Genomic DNA, 22,436 nt, shown 5'->3' with positions numbered 1-22,436 from the left:
AAACACAAGTTCAGTTCATGCTTGGCAAAGCGAGCAGAAACAAAAGTTTGTTTCGCTGCTAGAAGCAAATTAACACCCCCCTCCCCAATATCCCCAAAGAGGAACCCAGACAGAATGGACGGCTGCCTCACCCATTCTGCTTCCTCTCCCCCAATCCTACAAACAACACTCCTTCCAGATTTTAATTCCTGTGCGACAGCCTCCACCCACCCCCAACTCTTTTTAACTGAAGACTGAATTCTGCAAGTCATCGGCTTCAGAGGAAAAGTCAAGGCAACTTACCTTCAAGATGAACACCTTGCCGTAATATGGCATTTCCAGAGAGTGAACCGTGTCGCCAAACTCCTGCATGAGAGGGGTGGAGGGCACATGAGTTCCACAGTGGAAGGGCAGAGCTGCTTTTGTGCAGGACTGCGAGAACTTCCAGCATTGAATTAGGCCTCTTGCCCATCGCTAGGACACAGGGCTGTTTAACAGCATGCTAATATTCTACCCTCTCCTCTAAGCGCCAGGTTTCAGTGCTGCTATCAGAAGATGCACAAGTTCAAGGTATAAACCACGGTAGGAATAGCAAAAGCAGGAATAGGAAAAAAACCCCAGGAATAGCAAAAACATGTATCTTTAAAAATATATATATCTCAAGAGGGGATGAGGAGTGTCGAATCACACAACTGCAACATTACTTCTTTTTGAAAATTAAAACTCATCATCCTAATTTTCTATGCTGTTTAGTTGCAGAGTAGGCTTTTAAGTGGTGTGCAAAATAAAGACAGTACCGCTATTTCACCATGTGGGGGAGGCATTTAAAAGAGCAGCTACCGAAGAACAAGGCTCTCTCATCTCATGGCAAGGCTCCCCAAGATTCTTAAAAGTAAACATGCTAAGGTTACACGCAGGGAGAGCAGAACAGCCCTACCCAGCTTAAAATAGACGATTACTTCTTTTCGAAATCTGATCAGAAGACTAACACCGCTTCCGCCCTCCCCCCTGCAAGGGCGATAAGTCATCTTTCAGGAACCATAAACTTACACTGCATCTCTCAAATGTCCAGTTCTCCTCTTGGGCTAAGATCTGGTCGACCACCTCCATCGCTGCTTTGCCTTGTTGGATGTATTCTCTTTCCTAGGACAAAACTAACAGTTAATTCATTTCCTAGGACAAACAGTCCACAGTTTAGGGATAAAGCACCAGTTCCACATCCTCTGAGCTGCATCCAATGCTAGTCCCGGGCCCCGTCTGCACTATACGGTTAAATCAGCACCATACCACATTAAACAGTCATGGCTTCCCCCAAAGAATCATGGGATATGTAGTTTGTTAAAGGTAAAGGGACCCCTGACCATTAGGTCCAGCCGTGACCGACTCTGGGGTTGCAGCGCTCATCTTGCTTTACTGGCCAAGGAAGCCGGCGTACAGCTTCCGGGTCATGTGGCCAGTATGACTGAGCCGCTTCTGGCGAACCAGAGCAGCGCACGGAAACGCCGTTTACCTTCCTGCCGGAGCGGTGCCTATTTATCTACTTGCACTTTGATGTGCTTTCAAACTGCTAGGTGGGCAGGAGCAAGGACCGGGCAACGGGAGCTCACCCTGTTGCAGGGATTTGAACCGCCGACATGCTGATTGGCAAGTCCTAGGCGCTGTGGTTTAACCCACAGTTAAAGGTACTAAGCCATTATTCCCCTTGGAGCTGTAATTCCCAGAAGAGGGGAATAACCACTCTGAGAACTGTAGCTCTTTTGAGGAGAATAGGGGTGGCAACTGGACCTAACGGTCAGGTGTCCCTTTACTTTTACCCACTCTTAGCACCCTTAATAAACTATGGTTCCTGGGATTCTTTGGAGGGTAGGCAAGTGGTATGATACTGATTTAAATGCATAGTGCAGATGAGACTGTACTCAGAGTAGACCCATTGAATTGAGTGAAACCAAGCCTCTCCACCAGCCTAACACCCCCCTCCCCAGCTCGCTTTCAGTGTTGCCTTCCTGCTTCTTCCCATCCGCACCTGGCAGCAGAGGGAGACCTGCTGCAATTCAACTAGGTAAGTATGTAAGCGTGGCTTATCATATGGATGCACTGGCTGTCGTTCAATTGCTCACATGGAGTGAGCAGCAACTACCTCCAGGCAGGATAAGGTCCTCCCAGGATGCAGGCATGTACCCAAACCACATCAACACTGACCCATAAGTTTGAAATTTAACCAATAATGGTCTGGCAAAAAGTATAATTGTAAATGGGCTACCAACGTTTTAACTGATTCTAACACTGCATTTCTGCATTGTCGGAACCTTGTGGTGAAAGGCAGGTAAGAAATAATAAAAGTAAACAAAAGGTGATGTATGGTGATGTACAAAGTAAATTATTTGGGATGCTCAAAGTGAAAATTCAGTCAGCTGCTTTGGATTAATGCTGCCCCCTGGTGGCGAACAGGAGATGAGAGCAATGTTCACATCATGAAACAGACTTCACACACACACACACATCTATATATATCTATATATCTATATATATATATGAGACTTGACTTCCACAAAACAAAGATTGGGATTCTGAGAATTCTGAAGCATTTCACACTCTCCTCACAGAGTTTGAGGGTAGTTAATCAATTTGATAAGCTAACTATAAAACTTTGTTATGATCAAGACTCCAAGGCTACGTGTTGGTTAAAGAACAAGAGAAACAATCCATGTTTTTCTGGCAGTCATCTGAACCTTTACCAAAAGACAAGGAGGAGAATGCTCATTGTGTGTGCGTGTGCACCCTTGTTACCTAAAATAACACAATGGATGCTCTACTGTTGTGTCTGCAGTTGCACTGCAAGTTGTGAGAGTGGTACAGGCCTATCTAAAATTACTGATGCCTGAAGGCACTGAACAGGTCGATTCCGGAAACCAAAGTACATTGGGAACATAAGCGTGGGAATTATATTATAGTTACTATGATATGTGCATGAATTAAAAACAGGAACACAGCGTGCAGAAATGAATCTTATTTAAAGAAGCTTTTGGAAGAATGCATGTGTACACAAAAAAATTGTGCATAAATAATAATAATGTCATTTATGAAATTCAATTATTGCTTTTTAAAAAACTGGTGACTGGGTGTGAGTACATACAAACACCTAACCACTACAAACCACCTGGAGTTAGTCTTAAGCCTACACTGGTTTCCTTTACCCATCAACCTGGCTGCCAGAGAGGACAGTGGGCTTAACATAGATCAGGGGCAAATGGAGGCTGAGAGACAGTGGATTAGCTGAGTTACCCCAGCCTCTTCTCATAGCCAAGCCAAAATTTAGACCAGGGGCTTTCTGGCCCATGCGATTAGCCATTATGCTACACACCAGCCCCTCAACAATGCATTACCCCTCTTGCTAAACTGAGTATGTCCCTGTGATAACCATTTTGGTGGGCCACGTATGCTGCCCAAACATTTACGGAATGTACCCTGTGTGTTGCAAATGAAAGTAACAGCGTTCAAACAAGGGCTTGTGGTTAGGGACAACCCTTCTACGCCAAGGGAAACAAGGTCAAGGTCTATTAAACCCTACCTGTAAGGCATGAATGAGCTGTAGGAAACAACTGCGTTTGCGAGATGCTGTCCATGCAGCCCCCACAACACTGAGGTGTATTTCTGACCACGCTAGCAATCTTTGGAAACTGAGGCTTTCCCACCTGATTGAAAGCAAACGCGAAAGGGGCTACATATTGCTGCTCAGCTCACATAAGGCTTACCCAGTGGCGTGGGAAAGGTGTGTGTGGTGGGTGCGGACTGCCCCGGGTGTCATCACTGAGGGGTGGTGGTGACGAAATGTCAAAAATGTGTGTTTTTAAAATAAACAGATCAATAGATAGATAGCTAGATAGATAGATAGATAAGGGGCTCACAACACTTTTTTTTTGAAAAAATAACTCCTGCACCCACCGCACGCCCCTTCCTACGTCACTGCAGGAACACTCTCCCCTTGAGTGATTTCCAGAAACCAGAAGCACTGCTGCCTCCAACTTTGCAGACAGAACACAGCCTTTATGGCTAGTAGCCTTTGACAGTCCTCTCCTCCATGAATCTGCGTAATCCAGAGGCGTGGCTAGGTGAGGCGGGGGGCACTGGGCGTCACACCGCATGGCCCGCAGCATGCTGAGCCATGCATCTCTCCTGAGGGGGAGGCGGCAGGTGAACTGCCTGCAAGCTCCGCGCTGCTTTTTCGAGTCTGACCACCACCTCAGCCGCCCTACAGCTGTGGGGGAGGCTGCGGAGAGGCTCCACGCAGCACGCCCTGCCTTGGCTTGCCCTGCCCTCATGGGCAGTTGGCTGCAGGACGCACCGGACACCCGAGCAGCTAGCTACGCCACTGGGCTTACCTGGTCGGTTAATGTCCTCTTTCCCAAAAGTTCATCATCCGAGTCATCTGATCCTAGAGAATGAGGGGGGAAAGGAAATGTTTAAAAGTTAAATGATGGGAGATCTGGAAGTGTTAAAGCATAGGATACGAAGCAGCATTGCACAATTTCAAGGCTGTTTGTTCACACAAGTTCATCTTTAGGAATGACAGGCATTTACTGTCCGTTGGCTGCTGAGCAAGAGTCATCCGGTGGCTGGAGTAGTAGGAATTACCCACCTCCAGGTAGCCAATTCTCCTGGGTTTCTGCCTGAGTCACTGGTCTTAAGTGTGCTGCCTGACTGGAAGGAAGCCCAGAGAAGTAATTCACACAGAGATGCAACAGGTAGCCTCCTTAGAGGATGAACAATAGTGCTGCATCTCTGCATTGAGACTGAGTGACAGATCCCAGTGTCACCTAATGCAGATGCAACAGAATTACCTCTTCCCAATTCAAATTCTGCAGAAGACAAGTAAGGCCAGAACACTGGATCATGCAAGGACGCAGTGGGCTGCCTCCTTTGTGGACAAGAATATACAGCCCACAGGACCTTTTGGTCCATGTATTTCTTGCCACACACTACAATTTCCCAGGAATTAGGCTGAGAGTTCCTGAAATAACCCTTTGTGCTCTCCCTCTCTCTTGTGAACAAAAGCATGGACACTGCAGAAATGGGGCATATGGGATGTACATGTTGTGACTGGCCTCTTCTTGTAACATAGAAGTTAAGAGAGCTTGGCTGTGCTCAAACAAGCTTTAGATTACTGCCGCTCAGAAGAGGAGTGGCAATCTCGTGTGTTTGCAACTTTCATATTACACTCCAATTTCATTGTTCTGTATGGGACAATGACAATAAAGATATTGTATCGTATCATACACATTAACTGACTGGGAAAGAGAGGAGTGAGTTGTTGTTGTTGTTGTTGTTGTTGTTGTTGTTACCAGTGCTCAGTTAGAGACAGACTTTCAGAAATACATCATACACAAGTTTTTGGAAGAAATGTCATTACCTGCAACGGATTCTGGAGGGGAGTAGAACTGGCCATCTGAAAGCGCCCCTGAATAAAGACGGGGTCCTCGGGCCACAGCAGCTTGAGCTGCCAGGTACCCTGGAAAGAGATGGGGGTGGAAATCAGCTCATTTATATTGCATTGCATTTATATCCCTGGCTCAACCCTTGTGACCCCCAGATGAGGAAGGAAAAGCTGTTTGAGAAAGGGCAAAACTGTGCTTGAGAAGAGCCAGCAACCCTCTCAGTAATTCTGCCTCCCTTAATAAACTGAGAACAATAACTTCATTGAGTTATTTGATGAGCAGCTCGGAATGAAAGACCAGGGAAGCACAAGCCCTGGAGAAAGAGGCAAAAGTTGGCCTCCTAAGCTTGAACGGAGTGGAGAACACCAGGACTGGGCTGGGCTGGCCTCCTTACTTGGTGACTTGAGCTGAAGATCTGCCCAAGCAGGTGTGGGAAGGGGGAAGAGCTAAGCTCAGTGAGAGGAACACGCATGCTGAAGCATTTCACTTCCAGCAACTTTAATTTGCAGGTTCTCAACCAAGTACTGAGCTTGCAGAAGGACATCGGCCTGGATTTTAAATACGTGGGCCCTTGGTTGTCGAGGGAGACCACCAGAGTCATATGGAACAGAACGGATCACCCTTGACATCCTTTCCAACCTCATTGTGCCTGCACAAGTTTCTAGCCCTCATGGTTACGGAAGAATACTAGGAAATAGCTTCACCTCATTGACTCACTATACGTTTTAACACATTGCAAACTCTGAATCACAGGAAGAAAGCCAAAAGGAAACCTAATAAATGTATGCTGATGCACTTAGTGTATTCTAAACATGGACATTTTGTTGCACAACAAGGCAGTGCATTGTCGCTTAACACACTCAGACACCTTTGCACAGATAGGCAGATTTATCACCACCCTTTAGGAGCTGGCCAAGCTGCTTCCCCCCTCAACCTTTCAGCTGGAGACAAGACATGTTATCTACATGGAGAATGATGGCCTCTTTGCCTATCATATCTCCAAAGCAATTAAGCATCTAATGCAATAGAGAGCTTTTTCCTCCAAGCAACCCTGAGCGTTTCCCTAATCCAATCGTGGCAAAGTGCTTGCTTAGTTTTGTCGTCTTTAAACCCTTTTCTCTCAACATGCAAAAACAAAACAAAAACAAAACCCCAAAGACACAGAACGGAGGAGTAATCTTTTGCATTGTTTTGCTTTTCAATGCTTTCCTCGCATAGGACTAATCTAACATATTAAAAGGCCTTGAGGCATCAGAATGTAGATCCAGCGATACCTACTGTAAATACAGCAACCTGCTTCCATGAACCCTTAAGGTCATCTGCTTTCTGAGTGCTGCCACCCTCACCCCCCTCACAACACATGGGACACGACACTAGCAGGGCTGTCAAAACCAATTTTACCGGGGTAGGAGATTTCTTCCATTCATCCATCCTCACTCAACACAGACTCACATTGCTCTTCCTCAGCCTCTTGGGGCAAGACTTTAAAATCCAGAAACCACGTTTCCAGCCAGGCAAGGACAAAGGAAATGATGGGCAGCAGATAGCCAAAAGCCCCTTTGTTCAGCAGCTGTTGGTGGAAAAAAAAGGAGACGACATGATTCATATGAAATGATCTCCAGTATTTGTTGCGGAACAACTACACCCAAAGCACTTGTAACCATCCATTTGTACCCCCAAACCAACAAGCAGCCCTCAAGTTTAAAATGTTCCCATTTTTAAAAAAACTGAAATTTTGCATCATCTGCTTTTAATGGCTTGCAATTTGCGCCGAGGTTTTGGAAAGGGACCATAAAGATTTAGAGCAGAACCCATGTTTGCTATCAGCAACTCACATCCGAAAGGATAACTTTCACAATCAGGAAGGCACTGGACACCAATGTAGTGACCTGGAGGGTGGGGAGAGAAGAGAGAATCCCATGAACAAACAAACAAACAAGCAAGCAAACCGCAGCTGCAATTCAATGTTATGTACGTCTCTGAGAGCAAGATAAAAAGTTGACTTCTTACCGCAATGACCCACCAGTGGCGGAGCTTGAGGACAGCATATCCCAGGAGCAGCACCGAAAACCGGAAGAAAGCCAAGAGCTGATAAGAAGGAACACAAGAGGCAAATCATGAGAAGGCCACTGTGAAGGTCTCAAAAACGCAGAGAAGTTAAAATCTCTTTTTATGAATCAATCTCAGCTGGCACCAAGAATAGGCAAACTTTCAGGCTTTCACAGGACTCTTATCCAGGTAGGGCCTAACAGACAAGGAGTTCTGTGAAAAGCACAGACTACTGAAGCTGCCTGTGTACTGACCTCATGGCTCCTTTGGCATTCCCCTGCACTCCGCCTGCCATGCCCACCCCCAGGTCTCCCCTTGGCTATTACTGCAAGCGACAATTTTGTCAGAATACTTACAAATATGTCAAAAAAGGACGTTTTAAAGTTGTACTCGATGATTTCATACTTCAGACTCTCCTGGATGCTTTTGGTTGCCTGCAGATTGGCAAGATTAAAGTCAAATAAATTAAGACACACCACAATGCCAGCCTGGGACTTTTTAATGCAGTGCTCCGACCTGTAACCATTTAAAGCCTGCTCTCTGTGAGGATCAGCTGAGCATTCGAGCTCCCACAAAGAGTTCGGTCGTGCAGCTGATCCAACCAGGTCTCTACTGCCCCACACCAAATATCACATATAACATCACATGTAGGGCAGGTGGGCATGGTTTGGAGAAAATATCCACACAGGCCAAATTGGGATCCAAGCTAGAGGTTCCTCAACCCTGACTTTTAATATGCTGGTGCCAGCAGCCACTGCTTCCAGGGGAATCATAGCATTGCTTTATATTAATGGGTAGGGTTTTCCTGACGCTTAGTTGAGCCATCTGAAAACATGTGAGGTCAGGAATTTTTCCTGCAAGGTCAGATTGGCTCCCGCTTCTGTAGCGTGTAGGTCACTTGCTTGAGTCATCGGTCTTCCTGCCACAAGCTTGCAGCGTGCACTGGTCCAGATTTGTGTGGGTTTCTTTGTGGGCGAGGACAACATTTGGATTTATCCTTCCTTTCAGCCCAACGATTAGAACAGTTCTAAGCAATGACTCACTGCTTATCTCAGGCTTGTTTATCATTTAAATCTGGGACTAACAATTTGCTAACTCAGTTCAGCCTCTGATTTGGTTTACTCCTTCTGAGGCCGAAATGAGCTCACAAAGAACCCCCGGGTAATAGGAGGGGGAGGAAGAAGAGTTCACTCTTTTTCTACCTAAAGATGAGCAGTAAAACAAGGACTTGCCACAGTGTTAGAAACTCAGATATATAAGCTGATATCGCCAAATGGCACCTTAAACCTGAGTTACAGTCACCACAATGGAATGTCTAGGCACATTTTCTTTTTAGTGAAACATTATTATTATTCATTTTATTTCTATCCTGCTTTATATTTAAAAGAAAAATTCTCAAAGCCATTTGTAACACATCAAAACATCAAATAAAACAAATGCAAGTTCAAGAAAAATATTTCAGATTCTTCTCTAAGTGACATTTTTATTTCCCCAAATTTATCTATCTACTTGAACTTGTCCCATAGCATAAGTACTCCAGGAAGCCAGTGCAGTGTAGTGGTTAGCGTGTCGGACTGGGACCTGGGAGGTCAGGGTTCAAATCCCCAATCAGTCATGAAGCTCAATGAGTGAGTCACTGCCTCTTAACCTACCTCACGGAGACATTGTAGGGATTAACTGAAGACAGAGGTGAGCCATGTACTCCTCAGAGGAAAAGGTGTGAAATAAATGCAATGAATAAGCTCTTCTGCTTAAGAAAGCTGGAGAGGCCAGCCAGATGGAGATGTCAGCTGCCAACCTGGAATCTAGAGTTCTCCATGTGGTTCCAGTTGGACCTGCGCCACTTGCAAAAGGCACCCAGCACATGGCTAATTTCTAAGAGTGATTTGCAACTGGGTGACGGTTAGATCTCTGATGACCCTTCAAGCCGTTATGTGGCTGGGCAGGACAGCCAGATCAGCAGCTCCCAACTCCCTCACACACATGCAACACAAAGGTCTGAAAGGAGGGAGGGAGCTTAAGCATGTGCAGGCTTCCCTGTGATCTTGAACCCTGAGTGTTAAGAGCCTGTGAAGACTCCCTCCCTTTAAACGGTTTGCTCTGTACATGGGGATGCCATGCAGAAGGGGCTACCTGGCGCAGCCCAACTTCCTGTCCACTGTGTACAGTTCCGCCGTGTGCAGAAACCTTGAATGGGGCTTCAATCTCATGAGTTGCTCTTGGCCCAAGCAGCATCACCACCTGAGCAGACTCACCCTGGGAGCTGACAATACCCGACAACGGACAGACTTGTGGGCTGCGATGAAAGCAGCACACTGACAGCTCAAGGCAGAGGCGGTGAGGGGAAGCAGCACGGAGGAGTCTGGCACACTGCTTTCTGCCTGCATGGACTCTCAGAGAGAGGCACTCCCTGTTTTTTTGTTTTGTTTTAAACTGAGCCTGACTCACTGCCGTTGCTATATGAACATGTTCAGGGACAACCACTTCTGGGATCCTTGTTTAGCCAAACCCCGAGGGGAAGCAGGAAACCATATTCACAAAGGCCAGCTCCTCAACTCACGTTCAGTTCAATTATCCAGAGGAGCGAGACGAAGAGAAGATCGAAGGTCACAAAGAGGCAGAAGGTCCGACGCACGTCAGAAATGGCTCGCCTCCTCTCGGGAGAGAAGAAGTGGTGCGGGGAGAGGCTGTGGGAAAGAGAGGATGCAATGGCGGGAAGACTCTGCTCCAGGTCACCGTTCTGCAAGCCCCACAGCTTGCTCATCCTCAGGCAGGAGGGTGAAAGGGTTGGCTCTGGCGTGCAGACGTGTCATCCGTGACTCTCTCAATGGCTCATCTGCAGTGGGGGTTGCAGGGGGGCTGGAGAGAAAGAACAGGGAAGTGAGATCGTCTTGGTATTCTGGCAGCAGAGGAAAAAGGGAAAGAGAATGAGATCAAGGTCCTCAGCAGGAAACCAAAATGCAGGTTAATGCTTTGGGTGCACGTAGTGACAGCCAAGAAACTGAGAGTTATTTACACCTCTCAAACACACCATGTTTCTTTTCCTTTTTTTGCTATTTGTTTTTCTGGGTTGAATAAAAAGGAAGCATGAAAACGCTGGTCTACCTCATCCCAGTTTTTGTTCCTTGAAGCCCAGATGGGAGTTGAGGGAACTGGGCCCTCACTCACAATAGCTGCAACTGTTATATCAGATGGCGGTTCAGAGACTTGGAAGGAACCAAAGGTCATCTAATTCAATTTCCCTACCCAAAAGGCAGCAGAGCTGGAAAAAGATTTTGCAATAACTAGACTCCAGCAGCAGCTACTGGCCAAGTACCCCCCAAAACCCTATCTGCTTCTCTCTAATTTCCAGCATCTTTGGAGAACACCAGCCACCCACCCACCCCACCCGGATCAAAGTATGACAGCCAGATCGCAGGTTTTCTAGATACAGTATGTCAGAAGATCCCTGTGCTTTGTTTCCCCCAGAGCTAGGTTCCATAAATAAGAAAGTAAGGCCTGCAGACATATGAAAAGTGAAGCATCCAAATAACATTTCACGCATCACGTTTTAAAGATGGAAAAGCAGTTCCCAAGAATGAATATGCACACGCACAATTTCATCTCCCAAGCAGTAGCTTTTGCCAGAGAAATATATGACAGCAGCAACTGAGAAAGGATTAGACCTTCCAACTGTAAACTTCCTGCAAGGGGGAAAAAGCCCAACACAATTTACACATGCAAGCGCCCTTTCATATGCATGCGTGTGTCAACCCCTGTGCAAATAAGACTCTTAAGCCACTTAGCTTCAACTGAAGGGAGGGAAATGTCACTTCACATAACTGAGTAAGAACTGGGACCTCCACTTTCTGCAGGAGACCCAAGAGTCTCAAACGAAAGAAGAAGTTCAGCCATCTGTGATTCCTGAATAATACACATCGGTGCCTCTACCCATCTCCTCGCTCTGTGCAGAAGTCTGAACACCACTTAAGCAACTGTCATAGGATCCCTCAATAAAATTGCTCATTACCACCCCCTGCCCAAGTGTATCTCTGGCTGAAAGGCAGAAGAACGAGGGTTTTTCAGAACAGGTATACAGCATCCATGAAGATGAGAGGTTAAAGGACTGTGGATTTTGGTCACCCAGGTTGGGGGAAGAAAATTCATGACTATTTCGTAGAGCTCCCTCCCAGGTAAGCATCCTTAGGATAGGATTGCAGTCTCCTGAAATATAACTTCCTTATTCTGTGCAAGCAACACTGCAAACATACCCAGCACTAGAGAGAGCAAGCTGAAAAACTGTTATACCGCATGCTACCTAAGCACGTGTAGCTTGATTTTTGCCATCTGAGAGGTTTGGGGGGAGAGAAATAAAAGGCTGAAAAGAGAAACCACCAATTTTGTACTAAACAAAAGAAACCTCATGTCAAATAACATTTCACCCATTACAAGAGTTAAAATATTCCACAGATCCATTTTTAATGGCTCTTCCAAAATCCTTTTTTTTTTCCTGTTGGAAAAACTGAAAAAAGAGAGGCTACCAGAGGATAAGACCTTCAAACCCCCTTTGTGAACTCCTAAAGGCACTTATGTGGCCTGTGAGAAATATACTTATGCACAGCCTCCCTCTCCTCCAGGAAACTCTAGGTGCTGAACATAGTCTGCCCCCCCTCCCCATTTTTACCAACACACCCTGTGAGATAGGTTAGGCTGAGAGCCAGCAATTGACCCTGCTCTCCGAGGTCCTAGAGCCACACTCTAACCACTGCACGGCACTACAAAGAGAATGCTGGGCTAGACCGACATTCTTCTGATCCTGCAGGGCAGCTCTTCACACCAGACGTTCTTGACTCACCCCTTTCTTCTGGAGAGTGCGTTAACAGTAGCAGTGTTGTTCCTCCAGCATGTGACTGAATCATTGTCAACTCAGCTGGATTGTTTTGTTTTTCATCCCCCTTGACTCAGTTCGGTCCCTTTTGACATTGACGCTTAGAAGAAAATCCAACTGTTTTAGATTATGCTTTATAGGATTTTAAAAAATAAAATCCAGTTTTAAAACAAGCAAGCAAGCAGGTAAACAAACAAGGTTGCTATCTGTGGTCTAGAAGACTGGGTGGGAGACTGGTTTCCAAAGTGGTTGAAAACAGATGAGTACGTTTGCTCTCTAGCCTCTCACCCCACTGCTTGAGGAACAAGCCTGTTAAACCCCAGAAGAGCTGAGCTGAAGACTTGAATGGACTCGATTTTCTTTGGCAGCATAAACCAACCAACCAAATATATCTGTTAAGCAGAATACATTCCTCTCTCAAGTCTCCACTTTGTTAGTAGGGCAATGCCACTGACAAGGGATCTGAGGGCAGGAGAGAGTTATCCTGAAGGCTGATTCACTCACACACACATATAAAGTGGCACCTTGGAAGTCAAACAGAATCTGTTCCGGAAGTCCGTTCGACTTCCAAACGTTCGGAAAACAAGGTGCGACTTCCGATTGGCTGCAGGAAGGTCCTGCAGCCAATTGGAACCCGCGTTGGACGTTCAGGTTCCAAAGAACATCTGCAAACCAGAACACTCACTTCTGGGTTTGCAGTGTTCAGGAGCCAAAATGTTCGACTCTAGGAATTTGGGATCCAAGGTATGACTGTATACACAAATAGCAGCAATGCTGAACCTCCTACATGGGAGACACTGGGGCTTGAACTTTCTTGCATCAACTGGAAGACCACACACATGTTTATATGTGACTGCCACAATAGCAACACCCTTTTCTCTCTTTTCCGAGCAGGCCTAATCGCAGGAGCGCCGCCTTCCATCTCTTCTTTGCGATCACTTGCTAGGCAGGTGCTAGTTACTCCTATTAGCATAGTTCTGACTGGGCTTGTTCTCTTGTCTCCCAAAGAAGGGAGTTGGGGTGGGTGGGTTGAGGGCTGTCAGCGCAGCTTCCTGAATGAAGATTGATGAAAGTCATTTTGCTAAGAGGAGCTGCACATCAACTGTAAAGATAGACGCGGTGCTCCGAGCACTGCCTGGCTCATTATCTAGGCTAGAATCTGCCTGCCTGCCTGTGGGAAGCATCTGCCTGTGTTCCTGTTTAAACAAGGCAGGTCTGGGTAACAGCCACTCTTTACGTTTCAAACACGGGGGTCACTCATTGCTTCTTCATCACAGAATCCTAGACGTAGCTTAATAACTGCAGACAATTGAGCCAGTCTGCAACCTCCACCTTCAAACTGAATAAAAATGCAGGCTCACACCTTCAACAGCGGGTCTATCTTGTTCTGTTTTTGATGTCCTTATCCACACAGCCTCTGCTTTGGGTAACATCCTGCCTGATCATGCATACCAGAGAACTCAAAAGTTGCGGCTGGCACACCATTTTGCAACGTTTTGGTTGGCCATAATAAAGGTGTTGCCCAACTGTGGACTTGAGGGCTCTGCTTCCCTAGCTTACATATCAGCATGGCTGCCTTTTGTTGTTTTTTCCAGCTGCCCCTACTTCTGCCAACACTATAGAGGCAACCATTTAAAGCCACTTAAGATAGTACTATGACTGATGCTGCTTGGGAAGGATTTTCTCTCAATTGGCTAAAACCTGGTAAATGTCATCGGTTCTCAAGCCAATCAACATTCATGGAGGGATGTGTAATTCAGACAACCAACATTTCCCCATACAGGGGTCAGCAAACTTTTTCAGCAGGGGACCAGTCCATTGTCCCTCAGACCTTGTGGGAGGCCAGACTATATTTTGAAAAAAGAAGAACGAATTCCTGTGCCCTGCAAAATAACCCAGAGATGCATTTTAGATAAAAGCACACATTCTACTCATGTAAAAATACCAGGCAGGCGCCACAAATAACCCAGAGATGCATTTTAAATAAAAGGACACAATCTACTCACATAAAAACATGCTGATTCCCAGACCGTCCGTGGGCTAGATTTAGATGGCGCTTGGGCCGGATCCGGCCCCCAGGCCTTAGTTTGCCTACCCATGAGCTACACCACAAAGGAATGAAATTACAGTGCAGAATTCAGAGCTGGTAATGGTGAAGCAGCTGCAGCAAAGCCCCTTAAAGCACAAGGGCTTAAGTGGAGCCCAAGGTTATCTGTCAAGGCAGCCATGAGTCCCTGATCCTGCAACTGAAGGGAAGGCAATCAAACTGTGTTCCAGGTTCAAGGTTTGACCCAAGGATGGAACTGAAGGATAAGCAAAGAAACCTCTTGAATATGAATAGGCAGATGTGGATCACATATTAAAACCAGATTCCTATTAAAGGTTTCTGGTTAAGGTTGTTCTCTGGAAAAACATAGTTTGATACAGTTTTTCAGCACACAACTGAATTGGAAAATTCAAGAAGTCCAAAAGCCAGTTAACTATGTTCCAATATACATATTAGTTCAACAGCAGATCAGCTTGAGCTGGAATTTGCAAATATCAAATTTGCCAAGCGTGGGATTGGGGGAAGAGGAGGTTTTGGAGTGGCTTGAGGTCTTCTTCCTTCTGCATGCCATGGTACCTGCAATGGCATGCAGCACAACAGTGGTGCAAAATTTGGATGGTTTACAGCACAATTCTCCCAATGTCTACTCAGAGGAAGCCCTATTGAATTAAATGAGGCTTACTTCCAGGTAAGTAGAGCTATGATTGCAGTCTTCATCATGCATGGGGCATATTGCTGCATGCAACTGTCATGTGGGATGTCACGCCACAATTATCCTGCATAGGTTTGTGTGACTTTTTTCAACATCCCACCCAAAGATGCCGCAAAGGTCCAGCTTTTACAAAAGGAGGCTATGCAATTACATTCCTCACTGCACAGCGGTCAACTAGCTATCACCTGCAAATCTGAGAAAAACAAGCTTTGGGACAGTTGTGCTACTGAGTCTGGCAGTTTAGTGGTATGCCCCAGGGTCTGCATCTACAAGCCAGCCTTAGTGGATTGGACCTGTTTAAGAAATCTTCCCTGAACCCAACATTATTACCTGGGCTTTGTATGCTTGCTTTCTACTTCCTCCCTGTACTTTTCCATTTCTTCCCCTCAGAGCCATTTGCTAGCAGATCTACTGCTGGTTTGTTTGCTTTTTAATGTTACTCAGTGCCATTGTTACTCAAGTCCTCTCTTTGCTAGTTCCCAGCTGTAGTCAAGGTTTGTTCTTTTTTATCAGGTTTTTTTAAAAATTCATTTGATTCCTCTTCAGCCTACAACGTCAGCATAAAAGTCTCAAGTTCCCTTTGGCAACTCTGGAACATTTCCTTCAAAGCTACCAACGCATCACCCAACAAAATAACCATTCCCTCGCTATTTCTGTCCTGCTTTGCCGACTCAGTGAGGTGCTAGAGAACGGAGCATACGTGATTCAACACCATAAAAAGCACACGAGGCAACAATGCAGAAACTAAAGGTTAAATACATAAACCAGCAGAAAATATAAACCCACTAGTATGCCAACTAGGAAGTGGGTAAAAAGTATGATCAAGAACACACATTAAAAACTTTTAAGAAATTGAAAGCCTATTGAACAACAACAAAAAGTCTTCAGCTTGGAATGAAGTGTCATCAGGAAGGTAGCCAAATCAATCTTCTGGGGCAGGGCATTCAGCAACAAAGGAGGTCCTATCACATCCTCCTGCTAAACAAGCCACAGATGTACAACAAGGCCTCTCCCTTAACCTTAGAAAACAGCCATGTGAATATGGCAAGAAGCAGTTGGCAGCCTTCCTCAAGGTAGGTGCTGGATTCCTACTCTGGTCAGCCAGCAAGGGAAGGCTAGGCTAGAGGAGAGGTTTTCAACCTTTTGGAGTCCACGGCTCCCTTGACCAACTCCATTCTTTCTGCGGCACCCTGTGGGGCTCAGGAGCCCAGCTATGTCAACCCTTGCCTGCAGAGCTGGCAGCCTCTCACCCTTTTTTGAACACCCTCCCTTGTGGAGTGTTCCCTCAGTGTCTTCTCCTCAAGGCAGAGCTGCGAGAGGGCATCAGAGGAGGGAGGGAAAGAAAGAAGTTATAATTATATATAACCATGGCACACTGGTTGAAAACCACTGGCCTAGAGGAGTCTCGGCATCTTGGTTCTTTGCCATTGGTTCTTTGTGCAGAGTAATGTTTTGTATGTTTACTCAGCAGTTCCATGGGACTCCCTTCCTGGTTAGGTACAGGATTTCGGCCTTAAAAGATAAATAACCAGTGATCCAAACTGAACCGAGAAGCAAATGAGAAACCAGCATGGATGGTACAGCAAATGACTCATATGCTCTCAATAATTGGTCGAGGGCCAACTTCAGCCAGCAACAGGAGCATTTTTTGGGTAAATAACTTTTTTATTTATTTTGAAGGAAGAAGACTATGAAAACATTTCCAATTTACATACACAGGGTATAACACGACAAGAGCATTTTTGGACTAGGCTGGATTTTCATTAAGAACACTGACCTGCTCAAGCTGCAAGGAGACAGCAAGCCTGGACACTTCCTGCAATCCCCATCCTCAGAGGCCACTATGCCAACCCAGGCTCTCCTCAGACCCCACCTCCGCCCATCATTTGCCCCTTTCCTCCATCTCATCACCAGCTCCTCACCTACTTAGCTACTTCTGTAGTTTTCCTCTCCACACAGTTTAACCAATTTAATATCAACACTTCTCTTATTGTTCCCATGGGGTTCACAATGCACAATGAGGCTGATTATCCAAATCTTAATCAGTGGGATTCGGCTAGTAGAATTCCCTTCCCTGGTATCTGTTTTCAACACCCCACCTTTCAACCAAAGGGACTTCAAGGAACATGTACAAATAGTAGAAGTTTGTGAATCCAAGCATGAGCCACAATCCTTGCTCCCATAAAAAGGGGCTCACCCCTTCCCCCTAGATTTATGCTTCTTCAAACATCCAAGCCAAAACACCCCTTGACATCACCTCATCACTTCCTACTTCCACTCCTAAAAGCTGGAAACCTAATGGGGATCAGATCTTTTTTAAAAATAAGATCTTAAACTTCTTTGCCTAATTCATCTCAAATCCATTTAGCTTCAATATATATTTATAATTATTACACCTTTCTGACTCAGTTGCTCTCTCCCAGTAGATGAGACAAAAATGATGCTGAGAGAGGGAGAACAAGCTGGGAAACAGGCATGGTGGTAATTTAGGGTAGGCAAGAAAAACACAGATTGACTTTGTCAGAAATAGCATCCCTGCCCCCATACTTCTGACTCCTTTTTTAGATTTACCTTGTTCTGCTAGGAAGAAGGTGAAGTCTTTGAAACCTGACCTCTCCTACACAAGGAAGCAGCACTCGCCCCACACAGGCATGCTATCACGTAAGTTAGTGTGTCATACTGGGACCTGGGAGACCAGGGTTCAAATCTTCACTGAGCCATAAAACTCACTAGGTGATCTTGGGCCAGTCATCAATTCTCAGCCTAACCTACCTCACAGGGCTGTGAGGATAATATGAAGGGATGGAGACCTCTTTGGAGGAAAGATACATTTAATAATGTAGCATGTTGGTTGAGACACTAAGCCAGGGGTCAGCAAACCTTTTCAGCAGGGGGCCAGTCCACTGTCCCTCAGACCTTGGGGTGGGGGGCAGACTATATTTTGAAGGGGGAAAAAGAGAACGGATTCCTATGCCCCACAAATAACCCAGAGATGCATTTTAAACAAAGGGGCACATTCCACTCATGTAAAAACATGCTGATTCACGGACCGTCCACAAGCCAGATTTAGAAGGCGATTGGGCCGGATTCGGCCCCTGGGCCTTAGTTTGCCTATCCATGCACTAAGCAATGATCTATGAAGCCTCTCACTCCCCTCAGCAGAATGCCACAAACTCACTTAATTGATCCAAGGCAATCTATTACAGTGGTACCTCGGGTTAAGTACTTAATTCGTTCCGGAGGTCTGTACTTAACCTGAAACTGTTCTTAACCTGAAGCACCACTTTAGCTAATGGGGCCTACCGCTGCTGCTGCGCCTCCGGAGCACGATTTTTGTTCTCAACCTGAAGCAAAGTTCTTAACCTGAAGCACTATTTCTGGGTTAGCGGACTCTGTAACCTGAAGTGTATGTAACCCGAGGTACCACTGTACAGTGGTGCCTCGCAAGACGAAAAGAATCCATTCCGTGATTCTCTTCGTCTAGCGGTTTTTTCGTCTTGCGAAGCAACCCCATTAGCGGCTAAGCAGATTAGCGCTATTAGTGGTTTAGCGGCTATTAAAGGCTTAGCGGCTTAGCTGCTAAAAGGCTATTAACGGCTTAGCGGCTTAGAAAAAGGGGGGGAAAGCGGGGGGGAAATGGCGAGACTCGCAAGACATTTTCGTCTTGCGAAGAAAGCCCATAGGGAAATTCGTCTTGCGAAGCGCATCGCAAACGGAAAACCCTTTCGTCTAGCGGGTTTTCCGTCTTGCGAGTCATTCGTCTTGCGGGGCACCACTGTATTCTTAGCCTGAGCTCCCATTTGCAATATAGTGGTAACAATATTGATCTACCTTACTGAGTTCTTATGGCAGATGCCACTTGTGCTACTTGCTTTACATCTGCTAATTCCCTGACACGTGCCAAGCCATTTTTGCATGCTTTGATTGTTACTCATCAGATGATCTCTGGGACATTCCTGTCTCCTGTACTTTTTAAGGAACATAAACATTTCTCCTTTCCCCAGTCTACTAAAATTTCTCTTCCTCTTATCCTTTCATTGCCAAACACATGCATTAAAAGATTCTTTCTATTTCTTTTCATTGTTTCCACTCTAAAATCATATGTGGTCAGGCTCAAGCCTACATAATAGTTCTACTGTCTGACCTGGAAGTCTTTATGTGACTAAAGACACCCCTGCTCAGAAGAACTATAAAGTAGGTGCTTATACACATTACAAGTGCTACATGGTGACTGAAAGTCCCATATACAATCATTGCCATTAGGAGGCCTTATGCGAACTGCTCTACTCCATAGGAACTTACACTACAATAATTCTGATAAATCTTCTAGGTAGCAAAAGCCTGTTTTTGCAGCAACAGACTAAAATGGCAAGTGTTCCAAAAGTTACAACCTTACAGGGTTGATGCAAGGATGACTAAAGTATGAGCACTATAATTATAACTATTTTTATTAGAAATACTATTTGGTGACAGTCCTTCATTTTAGGCAACATCTAGCTTCTTCTCTCTTTTATTTTTGCCATTTTCCCTCACATGGCAACATCTAGCTTCAAAATAAGACATAGAACTATGAATCAGCAAGTTCCCAGTCCAAATCTTAGATCCATCATGAACTTTATAATGCCAAGCCTCAGTTCCCCATCTCTGCAAATTTGACCCCACTATTTATTTCCCTTGTACTGCCATGCACCTGTAGCTGTCAACAATGCACAACACTTAAATCACCTGATGAAGTGGGGGTTGTAGCCTGGGAAATCTCAACCCACAATAAACAAGGTTAATCTTCTAAGGCGCCATTATTTGTTGCAATAGACCCAAACCTGCAACACTATGGTTTTTATTTATCATTATTTTTATTATTATGACAGCAGCATGTAGGTTAGTAACGTTGCAGCTATGAGACTGAGGAAGCCCCCAGGAGAAATTTCACCTCAGGGCAACAGCAGAAGTAAGCCACCCTCACATGAATACACACATCTTAAAAGACCCACAACTACAACATGAGGAAGATTAATACTGACCTACCTTACAGGGCTGTTGTTAAGGATTCCTGACCTAATGCATGTGAATCATTTTGAACACACCAAAATTCAAAGTATTAATTCTCATCCTAACAATAATATATATCTATATGTATATCTATATCTATATAGATAGACATAGCTATATAGATAGATATAGATATATAGATATCTAGAAATGCCCCAATTTTCACGAGCCTGTCTTTCTTCTTTCCCTACGAGCTCCTCATCCTACACTGCAAGGCCGGGCTTCCCCCACCGCTAGACGTTTACCTGATGGGCCACTGCCTCCCCTCAGCAACAGGAACAAGGGATGGGGGGCAGGGAGAGAAATAGACGGAAGTAACCGCCACTTCGGACAGGACACTACTTCCTATCACGTGATCGCAGCGTGACCTGAAAAAAAACAAGCCGGCACGCGCATCCTCCCTCGGTCAATTCTCCGAAAGCGAGAGCAAAAGGGGGCGGAGTCAGAACGGGGGCGTGGAAAGCAGGGAGCGAGAAAGAGCGCTAAATGGTTGACAGCGGAGGGCAGGCGCGTGGAGGGGGTGGGGAGGAGGAAGCTACGCCATTGGTTGGAAGGAAGCCGTTTGCGTGTCTCTCATTGGCTACGGTGGGAGAAGAGAGGCGAGATTTAGAGCGCGACGCGAAACGTTCAGGTCGTTGGGCGGGATTCCGTGTAAGATTGCACCCATTGGTTTCTTGGGAGGTGAAGGCTGTGGCAGTGATTGGTTGGAAAAAGAAGAGGAGGCGGGAGGTACTTATTGTCTGATAGCGGGTGGGAGTGCGGTAGGAGTGTTGATTGGTAGTTGTTGGAGCAATGAGACACTTTTATTGGCTGGAGGGAGGGGGAAAGGAGCAAAGGGGTTCGGCAGCTGGGAAAACATAAATACAAAAAGAATGGAGTGGTTGCGTTGGGATGGAGGAATGTGACTTGTGTGGAAGGAAAAGGTGCGGGAAGTGGTTGAAGTTTGTGAAACGGATCTATTAGGAGTCTGGGACGCACAGTAGCAGGGAGGGCCGAGCATACGTGTGTATAAAGCAGACACGTGTGTGAGAGATCAACTAACTGAAAGTGAGGTTTCATGGGGGTGGGTTGTGATTTTCGGGGAGAACTTGTGATCTCAGTGTCGGATGTTGGTGGGGAGAAATTAATTACTAGCCTGGGGGTTTGTCCCCAATATTTTGTATTCAGGGGGAGAGAGGGAAGACACGTGTGTTGTGGCTGTTGGGCCGCTAGATGCTTTTGGACTACAGCTCCCATCATCCCTCACCAATGGCATTTGGAAAGCTACAAGTTCCCCAGTCCTGCTGTATGCGATGTAATCTGCATGTGTGCATGAAGAGACTAGGCTTTTGTGAGACATACTGCATTTCCAGTTCAGTTGTAATAGCAGCACCACCACTAGCAGTTGTGTTTAATGTATTTCATACTGTAAAGTGACAACGAGGCAACTCTGAAATCAATTCCACTCCCATTAGTATTGTAGGTGGGACTGAGTCTGAGGTGGAAAAGGAGATTTGCTCATGCAAAACAGGACGGAGTAAAAATTGTAAACCGTTTGGATTACGGCACACAAACATAGATCAGGAAGGCCGTGAGATGAGGTTGTTTTGTGTCTCTGTTGAAATCGGCAGGGGCAGGTGACTGTTTCTTAGAAAGTGATCAACAAGTTTGTACAAGACCACATATGTTTCTAGCTGCTGTTTCATAACAGCTAGAGAGAGCTATCTCAGTTGTTGCTCACAAGTGTTTATTTATTTCGAAGAAAGATATACATGGCCTTTCCTCCACCTTTTTTTTGCAGAAACCTATGCACCTATAATCCTGTTCCTTTGTTACTAAAGTTTTGAACTTTTTCATTATTAATACAGTTCTAGTTACATGTTTTGTATGTCTGTATTCCTTTCCTTATGCTGGAAAATTATGTAGGTGCCTAATTATGAACGACATTGCTATTTGCTAGTCTGCAAGCTTTGCAGCTCTACATTTTATAGGTGGTTTTTAAAGGTTGTGTAAAAGTGTAAGTACAGTAATACATTGTCTGAATAGCAACTAAACTTGGAAGAGCGAGTGTGGCGTCATGGCTAGCAGGCAGTCCAACTTTGCATACCAAGTCTGCAAAAGTACTTCAATTCATGGGCCACACACTGCCTTTTTGCACAGCGGTGGTGGGGGGAGCAAGGCCAAAACTTGGTGCCCCCCCTCTAGCCATCACACTGTTTTCTCAACACGGGTAAGCGAGTTGCTTCCGGATTCGGGAAGGAGGTGCAAGGCTGTGGCAGGTTCCTAGAGCCTCCCCCCCCCCTTCCCAAAACTAAGAAAGCT

At 45.6% G+C, this 22,436-nt stretch overlaps 1 protein-coding gene across 1 annotated transcript in view; it reads right to left on the bottom strand.

The window, feature by feature from the left end:
* The window catches only part of STARD3 (StAR related lipid transfer domain containing 3), a 28,795-nt gene extending 8,390 nt beyond the window's left edge, over nucleotides 1–20,405 (bottom strand). Inside the window, exons 1-10 of the mRNA XM_028702329.2 lie at nucleotides 20,381–20,405; nucleotides 10,021–10,319; nucleotides 7,817–7,894; nucleotides 7,422–7,499; nucleotides 7,247–7,300; nucleotides 6,864–6,981; nucleotides 5,387–5,485; nucleotides 4,359–4,411; nucleotides 1,030–1,122; nucleotides 283–345 (exon numbers count right to left, since the gene is read on the bottom strand). Of these exons, the coding sequence (XP_028558162.2) occupies nucleotides 283–345; nucleotides 1,030–1,122; nucleotides 4,359–4,411; nucleotides 5,387–5,485; nucleotides 6,864–6,981; nucleotides 7,247–7,300; nucleotides 7,422–7,499; nucleotides 7,817–7,894; nucleotides 10,021–10,224 (840 nt within the window). The 5' untranslated portion in view covers nucleotides 10,225–10,319; nucleotides 20,381–20,405. The remainder of the gene's footprint in view (nucleotides 1–282; nucleotides 346–1,029; nucleotides 1,123–4,358; nucleotides 4,412–5,386; nucleotides 5,486–6,863; nucleotides 6,982–7,246; nucleotides 7,301–7,421; nucleotides 7,500–7,816; nucleotides 7,895–10,020; nucleotides 10,320–20,380) is intronic.
* Between the last annotated feature and the right edge of the window lie 2,031 nt (nucleotides 20,406–22,436).

Source organism: Podarcis muralis, chromosome 13 (assembly GCF_964188315.1).
Source record: "Podarcis muralis chromosome 13, rPodMur119.hap1.1, whole genome shotgun sequence".
Lineage (NCBI taxonomy): Eukaryota > Metazoa > Chordata > Lepidosauria > Squamata > Lacertidae > Podarcis > Podarcis muralis.
This window is presented reverse-complemented; position numbering and strand designations above follow the sequence as displayed.